This window comes from Equus przewalskii, chromosome 29, assembly GCF_037783145.1.
Source record: "Equus przewalskii isolate Varuska chromosome 29, EquPr2, whole genome shotgun sequence".
In the NCBI taxonomy this organism is placed as follows: domain Eukaryota; kingdom Metazoa; phylum Chordata; class Mammalia; order Perissodactyla; family Equidae; genus Equus; species Equus przewalskii.
Genome location: NC_091859.1, coordinates 37,200,939 through 37,213,478, shown reverse-complemented (window position 1 = coordinate 37,213,478; position 12,540 = coordinate 37,200,939). Strand labels below are relative to the sequence as shown.

Sequence of the window (12,540 nt, the reverse complement as noted above, 5' to 3'; positions counted from 1 at the left end):
GGTTTTTCCTGTGATTAGGAATGTGGTTAGTTTTGATATGATGTCCACCACATCCATTTTAAACTACTCTATTGGATTGAAGGCTATTATTTAGATACTTTTGTGGGGCATAAAATTCATTTAATCAAATATTTTTAAAAATGCAGGTTAAAGAATATGGGAAAACCTGAAAACTAGAATTTTTGTTCCCCCAAAATATCGATGGGTAGCTATCCAAAAAAGAAAAGAAGAAAAGGGTTTTAACAAGTGTTGTTCAACTCCAGCAGGTTACAATTCTAACAGGCTTTTTTTTTTAATAGACTTGTGGGGAAACAGATCAATATTTGCTGCTCTAAGCAGTGTCATAGTGATCCAGTGTCATAGTGCATCTCTGCCTTGAGTGAGCTTGGTAAAAGGGAAGAAGGGACAATAGAAAAAGAAACCACCATGATTGAAAATTTTAATAGCTTCTTGAAATGCATTATAAATTGAGTTTTTGCTGCAGGAGTGAGTCGGATAGAAACACCTGTATTTGAAGAGAGAAAATCAGACAAAATGTAAAAACACATAACTTCTCTTTTTTCTTCCTAGGGTTGATGATAGTGTTTCTCTGAGAAATCTTAATTAAACCAATACATTTTCTATCTTGCTTATTTGAGGATGGGTTGTACTTTTACAAAAAAAAAAATTAATTATCCCCTTCTCTTATTTTTTAAAAAAGAAGTGATAGTTCATTTAGGATGCTTCTGAAAATTTACGTCTTCCTTAAACACAGAAATAATCAAGCTGAGCTAGGAATTGAGAAGGTCAAAGAAGAGAAACAAACCCAAAAATAACAAACACGTTTGTTATGGATTTTAATATTTTTCTTCTGTATGTGCACAGTTTCTCTAGTAAAATCTGATTATAGATTGTTGAGGCTTCATTTGGTCTGGATGCTTGTCAGGGCTTGAAATGAATTTGGTACACTCTCTTGGTGGCCATCAGTGGTGACTCACTAGGGAGATTGCAAAGTTACTGACCCACCTCAGTGTAAAGTAATGAAAGAGAAGAAAGGGAATGGTTTCGTATAAACTGTGACTTGATCATTCAGAAGCATCATTTAAATTTGGGGGCTGCATACCACTTTTACGTTTTAACTTTTTTTTTCTTTTTTTGGCAAGGAAGATTAGCCCTGAGCTAACATCTGTTGCCAATCTTCCTCTTTTTGCTTGAGGAAGATTAACCCTGAGCTAATGTCTGTGCCAGTCTTCCTCCATTTTATCTGTGGGATGCCACCACAGCATGGCTTGATGAATGGTGTGTAGGTCTGCACCTGGGTTCCAAACCTGCGAACCTCTGGCTACCAAAGCAGAGCATGCAAACTTAAGCACTATACCACTGGGCTGGCTCCTTGAACGTATTTTTGTATCAACTTGGATGAGCCTCTCTTTGTATGTACTTGGTGTGAGATCTGACAGACACATGCTGATCACTCCAGGTTTTAGGGAAACCCTTACGCCATTTGAATCATAGTATTGACGTTGTTTAATCCTAAACTCATACTTCTTTTTCTAAAGCTGAGTAAAGAAAGTAATTTAACGTTTTCTTGAACTTACCAGCCTTCCCAGGACTAAAATATTGGTTTCAGGTACCATGAGTTAGGTGTGGAGTCCACTGAGGTACAGCTATTTGTCTTAATGGTTGATGACCCTCCCCCTTTTAGATTGACAAGAAAGCAGACCGTGGTTAGATTGGATTCTAATGATGTGTAGTTCTAAACAGAGTACAACCATAGAATCACTTGGTGATTCTACGACTCAATTTTCCTCTTAATTACCTTTGGGACATAACATTTTTATACATGACAACAAATCTTAAGCAAGAGATGTCAGAGGACAAATTCCATTTCTTTATGCTAACTTGTCCATTGTCCATGAAATGCTTTGGAATAATTTTATTTCTGGCCAGAGAGGTTCAATGCTATCTTCTGTGAAACTTTTCAGTCTAGAAAGACCACCTGTATTTCTTTAAATAACACAAGCCAATCCCTTATGAGAGTTTTTGCCATGCTGATCCTGAGAACATTTATATGGTACCCTCAGTTCTGGCTGATGTAAGTGAGGGGCTGAGTTAGAAACTAAAGCTAGATTTTTCAGGCTGACTTGGTCTTCTATAGACACTAGAAAAATATTTAACTTACATTTTTTTGTGTACTTTTCTTTGCAGGAAATCGATGCCTTGTCAAGATGGAGATTAATCATTTGTATGTGGGAGCAGCAGAACGGGGGGCCAATTACCTCTCAAGGGTTTTATAAACCCATCACGTAACACCATCCCAGTGCTCTAATCCTGCGTCTCCCCTTCAGACTTGTCTCACCTATGGCGTTCAGGAGGCAAGTGAAAAACTTTGTGAAAAATTACTCAGATGCTGAAATAAAAGTCAGGGAAGCAACTTCCAATGACCCTTGGGGTCCTTCTAGTTCTCTGATGTTAGATATCAGTGACCTGACTTTCAACACGATTTCCCTCTCAGAGATTATGAATATGCTATGGCAGAGACTCAAGGACCATGGGAAGAACTGGCGCCATGTGTATAAGTCCCTTACGCTAATGGATTATCTCATCAAGAATGGATCAAGGAAAGTTATTCAGCATTGCAGAGAGGGGTTCTGTAACCTTCAAACACTGAAAGATTTTCAACACGTAGATGAAGCTGGAAAAGACCAAGGTAACAGTTGAGGACGTTTATACAGCGTGCCAATGAAGATTAGGAGTTTGGGAGGGGATCATTTTAAACCAGGAGCTGGGGAAACATTGTTCTTAAGTGTTATTAGCTACCTCTCCTCTGGGACAGTTAAGGTTAATCCTTTGTGTTGACTCCAGAGTACCTTAGAGAACTAGATTTTTTTTTCAAAGGCATGTGTAAAACTAATACTCTTAGGTTCTGATAAAAGGATACCTCATAGAAAATGAACAAAGTGAATAAAAGAGGAGGCACTGCAATTTGGTATAATGATATCACTGTAATTCATAATTATAGTTAGACTGGAATTCAGTCACAAATGCAAGGCAGTGTTTCCAAAGACTATGGACTCTTCACAGACTGTCTAGATGGAAGTAGTTATATGAATACAAAAATTTAGGTCGTAAGATAATTTTGTCAGGGGTGGAGGGGAGGTGAAGCAGGGAGAGGGTCTGTGGAGCACCCGGCGGAGACGGCGCGGTGCAGCCTGGTTGTCTGCAGTGGCAGGAGAACCGGCACCTCCTCCCCTCCCCTGGAAAATTCGAATTTGTGTTTAGAATGAATAGTCCTATGAATCATGCGAAGAGGATAAAATTCAGTGCAGTCTCTGTAAGTGTACATTTTTAAAATAGACTGTTTTTTTTAGAGCAGTTTTAGGTTTACAGAAAAATTATGCAGAAAGTACAGAGTTCCTTCCCTCCCCACACGTGGTTTCTCCTATTAACATCCCACAGTGGTCTGGTAGGTTTGTTACGATTGATGAACCAGTGTTGATACTCATTTACTATAAAACCTTTAGTTTACTTTAGGGTTCACCCTTTGTGTTCTCCAGTTCAGTGGGTTTTGAAAAATGCACGTCATGTATCTACCGTTCCAGGATCATACAGAATAGTTTCACTGCCTTGAAAATGCCCTCCACTTCACCTATGCGTCTTTTCCCCCCTCCTCCAAACCCTTGGCAACCACTCCTCTTTTTTATTGTCTCCATAGTTTTGCCTTTTCCAATATGTCATATAGTTGGAATCATTCAGTATGTAGCTTTTTCAGACCGGTTTCTTTCACTTAGCAATATGCATTTAAGATTTCTCCATGTCTTTTTATAGCTTGAGAGCTCATTTCTTTTTTCCCCTTCACTCTTTGAAGAACAGCTTTATCGAGATGCAATTCACATACCATAGAGTTCACCTGTTTAAAGGGCACAGTCCTTTGGTTTTTGGTAGATTATATTTTTAAAATTGATAAAGTATATGTAACATAAAATTTGCCGTTTTCAGTGTACAATTCATTGGCATTAATTACATTCACAATGTTGTGCAATGATCACCACTATCTATTTCCAAAATTTTTCATCACCCCAAACAGAAACTCTGTAACCGTTAAGCAATAACTCCCCTGCCAACCTCTAATATACTTTCTGTATCTATAAATTTGCCTATTCTGGGTGCCTCATATAAGTGGAATCATATGGTATTTGGCTCATTTTGCTTGCCCTAACGTCCTCCAGGTTCATCCATGTTATAGGATGTATCAGAAGTTCATTCTTTTAAAGCTGATTAACATTCCATTGTATATATACATATACCACATTTTGTTTATTCGTCTGTTGATGGATTCTTGGGTTGTTTCCAGCTTTTGGCTGCTGTGAATAATGCTGCAATGAACATTAGTGTACAAGTATCAGTTCAAATGGCTGCTTTCAATTTTTAGGAGAGGAATTGCTGGCTCATATGGTAATTCAATGTTTGGCTGTTTCAGGAACTGCTAAGCTGTTTTCCTTAGCAGCTGCACCATTTTACATTCCCACCAGCAGTGTGTCAGGGTTCCTGTTTCTCCACACCCTTGTCAACACTTGTTATTGTCCATCTTTTTGATTGTAGTCATCCAACTGGATGTGAAGTAGTATCTCATTGTGGTTTTGACTTACATTTCCCTAAAGACTGATGATATTGAGCATCTTTTCATGTCCTTGCTGGCCATTTATATATCATCTTTGGAGAAATGTCTGTTCAAATCCTTTGTCCATTTTTAACTGGATTATTTGTTTTTTTTATTGTTGAGTTTTAGGAGGTCTTTATATATTCTGGATACAAGACCCTTGTTAGATAGATGATTTCAGATGTCTCCACCCATTCTCTATAGGTTATCTTTTTACTTTCTGGTTAAATTTTGATAAAGTCCAGTTTTACCTGTTTTTCCTTTGGTTACTTGTGCTTTCGGTGCCTCATGTAAGAAACCATTGCCTAATCTAAAGCCACGAAGATTTATATCTATGTTTTCTTCTAAGAGTTTTGTGGTTTTAGCTCTTACGTTTAGATCTGGGATTGATTTTGAGTTAATTTTTGTATATGGTGTGAGGTAGAAGGGCAGCCTCCTTCTTTTGCATGCAGATATCCAGTTGTCCCACTACTATTTGTTGAAAAGACTATCTTTCCCCCTTGAATTATATTGGCACCCTTACAAAAATCAATTCACCATAGATGTGTGGGTTTATTTGTGTATTCTTAATTCTGTTCCATTGATCTATATGTCTATCCTTATGCTAGTGACGTACAGATTGCATTGAATCTGTAGGTCAATTTTGGGAATTTTGCCATCTTAATAATATCAGTTCCTCCAATCCATGAACACAGGTGTCTTTCCTTTTATTTAGGTCCTCTTTCATTTCTTTCACAAATGTTTTGTAGTTTTCGGTATACAAATCTTACACTTATTTTCTTAAATTTATTCCTAGATATTTTTTTCTTCTTGATGCTATTGTAAATGAAATTTTCCCAATTTTGTTTTCAGATTGTTCACTGCTAATGTATAGAAATACAACAACTGATTTTGTATATTGATGTTGTATCTTAGTACTTTGCTGAACTTGTTTATTAGCTGTAGTAGTTTTTTTTGTAGATTCCTTAGGCCTTTCCACATACAAGATTATGTCATCTGCAAATAGAGATAGTTTTACTTCTTCCTTTCCAGTCTGGGTGCCTCTCATTTCTTTTTCTTCCTTAATTGCCCTGGCTAAAACCTCCTGTACAAGGTTGAATAGAAGCAGTGAGAGCAGACATCCTTGTCTTGTTCCTGATCTTAAGAGGAAAGCTTTCAGTCTTTCACCATTAAGTATGATGTTAGGTGTGGGTTTGTCATAGATGCTCTTTATCAGGTTGACAAGTTCTCTTCTGTTCCTAGTTTGTTGAGTGTGTTTACCAAGAAAGGGGGTTGACTTTTGTCAGATGCTTTTTCTGCATCTATTGAGATAATTTTGTGCTTTCCCACCTTGTCTCCTTTATTCTATTCGTATGGTGTATTACATTGATTGATTTCTGTATGTGAACAACCTTGCATTCCTAGCATAAATCCCACTTGGTCATGGCATATATCCTCTGTTTTACGTGTTTATTTTAGGTCTGGTTTCTTAAGGGCAAGAACAGTGTCCCTAGGACTTAGTACATTACCTGAGATTAGGATCACTCAGTAGATGTTTGATGAATGGGTGATTAATATCTTAATATTTTTACACTTTTAGCAAATTTTTAGAAATTGACTATCTTTTAGGAATATAAAAAATATAAATGTCAGAGTTGACTCCTTTAATAACAATATGCTGTTCCATTTTTTAACTATAAATTACTTTTTAAAATAGATTTTTAATACTAACAGTGCTTTATTGAGAAATAATTTATATACTATAAAATGCACAGATCTTAAGTGTTCAGTTTGATGAATGTTGATAAATGTGACCATCACCCATATCAAGATAAAAGAGCGTTTCCATCATCCCCGAAAGTTCCTTCATCTCCCTTTCCAGTCAATCCTCCCTCCTCCGCAGAGGCAACAACTATTCTGATTTCTCTCACCATGTAAGTTGGTTGCATTTATTCTTGAAATTCACATAAATGGAAGCATACAGTGTGTATTCTTTTGTTTCTGATTCCTTTCTCTCAGCATGATGTTTTTGAGACTCGTCCAGGTTGTTGCATATATCAGTAGTATTCCTGTTTATTTTTGAGTCGTATTCCATTATATGAAAATACCATAGTTGTTTACTCATCTTCTGTTGATGGATATTTGGGTTGTGTGTAATTCTTGGCTATTATGAATAAAGTCATTATGAACACTCTTGTGTAAGTCTTTTTGTGGCCATACATATTCACTTCTCTTGGACATATACTTAGGAGTGGAATTTCTCGGTCATAGGGCAGGTGTATAATTAAAATTTTCTGAGGTGGTTTCTACCATTTTATACTCCTGCCCTCAGTGTTTGAGAGTTTGTTGTTCTACATCCTTGTCAATACTTAAGTATTGTTATTCTTTTTAATTTAGCCATTCTGATGGGTGGATAGTGTTTCAATTTGCATTTCTCTGAGAGTTGTTCAGCACCTTTTTGTATGCTTTTGGTCATATGGACATCTTTTGCCTATTCAGGTGTTTTGCCTATTTTTAATTTTTTTGGTCTTTTTATCATTGATTTGTAGGAGCTCTTTATACGTTCTGGATATGAGTCGTTTGTCAGATGTATGTATTACAAACATTTTCTCCAAGTTTGTGGCTTGTCTTTTTACTTCCTAATGTTGTCTTTTGATGAAGTCCAGTTTGTTTTTTCTTTTATGGTTCATGCCTTTTGTGCCTTGTCTGAGAAACTGGCCTACCCCAAAGCCATGAAGGCCTTCTTTCTCCTCTGTTTTCTCTTAGACATTTTATAGTTTTAGCTAGGTCTGTAATTGATGTAGCACTAGCTTTTGTGTGTATTGTGAGGTAGAGGTAAAGTTCATTCTTTTCTATATGGTATCTAGTTGTTTGCCTGTTATTAGATTTTAATAATAGAGCATTTCCATGTGTGGTATCTCATTTGATCCTTACAACATCTTATGAGGAATGAAGGATATATATTATTTCTTTTACAGAGATGAAGAGCTAATCCTCAGACAGATTAAGTTATTTAAGTAAAGTTGCACAGCTAATTAATGTCTGAACATGATTAAAACTCATATATCCTAATACCATTTAGTCCTATTCTATTATTATGCTACACAGCCTCTCATAATTGAGTTTTTAAAAATATCCTAACAAAGTTTCACTGAACTACTAGAATGAACTTAATTAAAATTGTATGAAAAGTCCCCACTTGAATGTTTCATACCGTCAAATTATTTATTTACACAAATTATGGTATTCTTTTTATAAAACCAATTATGTTCTCAGAAATGTCTGCATTGTAGGTTTACGTACTATTTTATTTTCAATTACCTAAGTCATGAAATTGCACTTAATTTCCTTTAAATGGTCCATTTTATATGTACATACACATGTATTTAAATTAAAGGTAGATTTTTTTAAAGTACATTTTAAAAAGACAAATTTTCAGTGTTACAAAGTTATGTTAAGCTATTTTACTAGAAGTAGCATGCAATGGTGACATTACTGCCATTTTAGTTTTCCACTATCGTTCTCAGTCATCTAATTTAGGAAATTAGACACCTTACATTTATATGCACTGCAAATTTTGTATAGGCTGCCGCTCGTGTGTTTTCCAAAATCTGAGGATGGGCCGTTACCAATCACCTATGCATTTGTTCGCCAAAGTTCGAATGTCTTAGAGTAAGAAGCAAGGCTTTTAAGCCATAGTTAAGAGAGAAATTAAAATGTAAAAGGCAAATATTCTGGAAGACATAATATGTTTATTTATATTTATACTAGTTTTTAGATTATTGAAATCAATTTTTTTTTAGAGGGAGGTTGTTTTTTGAGTTCAGATTCTCATAGAAAGAGAGAAAAGACCAGGTATTTGCGCCCTGAAAGCGTTTAGAGAAAGAGGGAGCCTGGGCAAGTAGGAGAAAAAAAGGAATAATTGGGATTTTCCTTTTCAAGGTGACTGTAGTGAATTGAATAGAGCCAAAATATCTGGAAAGAGTAACTTCAAGAAAAAGAAAATATTCAAAAATGTAAAAAAATTACCTTAGATGTTGGTTAGCCATGTTAAGGCCCTAAAAGCCAAAGAACTGCAATTCGGGGGTATTACTTCTTTTCCAGCTGGGGCTGGATGTGGGGTGGTGGGAGGCAGGCAGTTCCTGGGCGGTACAATGTAGTGGCTATGCACCATGGGAAAAAATCTAGCTTCAAAGTGCATCGGACTTAATTTTTTTTCTATAGGTGTCAGACAGCAGCAGTCAAAATTCTCTAACCGTCGAACCCACCTGATAGGTGATGGTGGATTAATTATTGCAATGCAGATGTGCTCGTTTACAGAGGAGAGTTAACTAACACGAGGCTGCTGAGTTCATTTATAGCTCTTGTGAGCAAATGTGATTTCCTGTAACAGACGTTTTTACGGTCTTGATGAACAAATGAATTTCCTTTAACAAACATATATTATAGGCTTTGGGTTAACGTAGTCTGTTCTGTTATTAAAAGTTATAATACTGTGAGTTTAAACAAAACCTTTGTACCTAAAACAGTTGAATATTTTGGGTCACCTTTTGCTCCTTTTCAGTAAATATAGTTGTGTTGATAATCATGATAGCAAGGAGCAACAAATCATGAATTTATTTCAACTTAAATGTGCCCGTCCAGCCAGTATTCCCACAGTGCCATATTTTATTGTACTCACATGGACAACGGAGCACAGTAAACAAAACAGGAGAGTAACCAGTTTAGCACTTCAGTGCTATGTCAGCCGAGTCAGTCTCTTCCCAAGGTTCTCGTCAAATACAAGAGCTTACATTTGTATACTAAAGTCAGTCAAAGAAGTTAAAAGTCTGTGTTTTGTTATTTTTATAGAGCCAGTCTCTACTTTCTAGCTTGTTAACTTTATGACTTCGGGAAAGTTTCTTACCCTAAACTTACTTTTCTCATCTGTAATATGGCCTTCACGAACTCTGAGGGTTATTGTGAGGACTGGAGGTAATGTCTGAAAGTCAGGCACATGGTAAGTCATCAATGTTAGCTCATACTCTTGGTCCTTGACATTTTTAAATTTTTTAACTTTTATTTCCTGCAGTGTATATTCGTGTTCAGATAAAGCTCGGTGCACGTCTTCGCTAGGAAACTCTTGTCCGCTGCACTGTCGCACTCAGCAGTTTCTGCCCGTCCGCGGTCAGTTGCAGCACGTATCACCCAGCCGTGATGACTGCTCTGCGTGTCGGTCTCCATCGCTAGACTGTGGGTGTCCAGAGGGCTGTGATGATTGGATGTATCTCTGTTTCTTCACTGGGTTTGGTGGAGGTGTTGAATAAATGTTTGCTGACTGAGTAGCTAGTGGATTGTTGTGGGCCCAAAGAAGGGATTGGTAGCTTTTAAGAGTTTCTCTTCATCCTAAACGTTCTTCTGTTTTTCTAGGTATAGATTTATTTTTACTTATCCTGCTTGGTCTTTGGAGAGCATTTCTAATGTGAGGTTTCATGTCTTTTCTGTAAAATTCCCAGCTCTTGTCTCTCTGATTATTGCTTTTTTGTGCCTAATTTTCTTCTTTTGAAATCTTCTAAGTGAATATTGGGGCCTCTCCTTTATGAATTAATCTTTTTAATCTTGTTTCTCTGTGCTGTGTTTTGGAAGAATTCGTCAGTACTATTCTTCACTTACCAATTCTCTCTCCAACTGCTAGTTGCTGGAGTTTACCTTGGATGTTGAGGGTTTTTTCTTTATTCTCAGTGACTATAGTTTTGGTTTCTAGGATTTTTGTTTTTAAAGATTGGTACCTGAGCTAACAACTGTTGCCAATCTTTTTTTTTTTCTGCTTTTTCTCTCCAAATCCCCCAAGTACATAGTTGTATATTTTAGTTATGGGTCCTTCTAGTTGTGGCAATAGGACTTTTAATTGACTCTTTTCATATCCATCTGTTCTTGTTTCATTTCTGCCTATTTTTGTTTTGTTTTATAATCTCATATTCCTTGTTGTGGATATGATTCCTGTATTAATCTCTCTTAATTATATTTATTTTAAAATCTGTTAGAGGATTTTAAAATCCTGTAACAATATAGAATATTGATTTATAGAAGATCCTATAGAATCCTGTTCTCATTTGGAGTGAATTTATGTTTTGATTGCTGCTTTTATTGGCTATCTTTCTTAAGCATTAGGTTTTTTAAAAATCTATTTTGGAATTTTCGTTTTTAGGCTTATTTTAAGTGAGAAGTTCTTTCCCAACTACCCATCCCTGTTCGCTTTTCCCTTTATGTCGGTTTTTCAGTTCCCGCTGCCCGGCTCCCTGGCGGCCTCCGGTGCAGCCCTTGCAGAGGTGGCTCGGCTCACACCCAGCATGATACTAGGGTGTCGTAGATCCCATCGTAGATCCAGCCAGCAGGTGGCTTAGTTTAGTTCAAGCCTTAAGGCTGCATGTGTGTCCTCTTGCTTCTAGACCCACAGCTACAAATAACTTATAGCCCAGGAAGCAATTAGCAGCTGGTTTTTTTTGTTTGTTTTCTTTTTCTTTTCTCCCAGCCTTCTCTCACAAACACGGCTCTCCCCTCACATTAAAGAGTGAGACCAGCTCTGGTTCCCTAATACCCAAGTTGCTGAACTCCTAGCTGCCAGATCAAGAGCCCAGCAGCCCTGTGGCTTCAGCCCTGCTCCCTGCTTTTTCATTTCTCTTGTATTTCTGGTTTGCAGAGGTTTTTATCTTGTGTTTGAGACTGATGATGTCTATTATTGCTCTGTATTTGGAGCAGAACAGAGGAGTACTTTGAAGCATGAACTTACTGTGCCAACTTGACTGAAGGTTTTTGAACTTGAAAATGACTTAATCAGATCTACTGTTTGGGATGCTGCTTCTCTCCCTCCCCACACACCCCTCCCACCCCACCCGTGGAGGCATTGTAGAGGGTAGATTGTAAGGGAGTCTAAAGATAAGTAAATAATTTAGAACACCACAGGCACACAAAATGATCAGGGCCTGAACTAAGGGAGATGGAGAGGAGAGAATGGATCTAGAAGATATTTAGTAGGTACAGTCTATAGACACGGATTACTGATTTTGAAGAGGTGAATGTTCATATTTCTGGCTTAGAATGAAGGTAAACTTCACTGAGAAAGGAATATAGGAAGAAGAGTAGATTTTGGTAGGTCATTGGGTCAGGAATGGAGAGAGGAGTATTAAGATGTTTTGTGACTACTGTTTGAAGCCCACTACGTGTTTTTCCAAATGTCTGTGTCTTTCCTACTGGTGCATCTCAGTGCCCAAGATCTTTGAATTTATTATATTTCCAAATCTCTTTACATGATGTTCAGTTGTGGATTTATGCAGACTTCTCCCCTAGATTTGGGAAATTTTTCCTCAGCATATTTGTTCATTTATTTAACAAACATTTCTTAAGTAGCTCTTAAGCAACAAGTATAGTTCTGGCCTTCATGGATGTTATACTCTAATGGAGGAAAAAGATATTTATCAAATAAACAGACAATTACAAAGTGTGGAAGTCCTATAAAAGGCAAGTGTAGTGCTAGGAGAGTGTGTGACAGTGGGGCCTGACCAGGTCTGAGGCCCTGATGTACGCGTGGGGTAGGGTGGGAGTGGCTTGTTAGCTCTCAGTAGAAGGCTTTCCTGAAGGAGTGAATCTGAGCTGTTCCCTCTGCCAGGCGCACTCTGCCCGCCTGTCTGCAGAGCTGGCTGCTTTTTGCTGTTCAGGAGGACTCAGCTGCTATGTTAATTCCTCAGTCAGACTTTCCTTAGCCACACCCCAAATTAATGTTTAGCGTGTCGCTCTTCTTTATTTTCTTTAGATCATTTATTTTTATCTGAGATTATCTTGTTTAGGGACCTTGTCTCTTCTTTTCTCACCTCTGCCCCCACTACTGAAACTTACGTGTTCAAGAAATGATTAAATGACTGCACAAGTGAATACCCTTGGGTGGT

General features: G+C 37.3%; 1 protein-coding gene across 19 annotated transcripts in view; it reads left to right on the top strand.

Moving 5' to 3' along the window:
- Positions 1 to 12,540, top strand: part of ENTHD1 (ENTH domain containing 1) — a 154,215-nt gene that overhangs the window by 61,382 nt on the left and 80,293 nt on the right. For 12 of the 19 annotated variants that reach the window (XM_070600129.1, XM_070600135.1, XM_070600125.1 and 9 more), the window contains exon 2: positions 2,188 to 2,689. In XM_070600129.1, the coding sequence (XP_070456230.1) occupies positions 2,341 to 2,689 (349 nt within the window). In that variant the 5' untranslated portion in view covers positions 2,188 to 2,340. The remainder of the gene's footprint in view (positions 1 to 2,187; positions 2,690 to 12,540) is intronic. The other 7 variants (XM_070600131.1, XM_070600126.1, XM_070600139.1 and 4 more) reach the window with 1 other exon arrangement.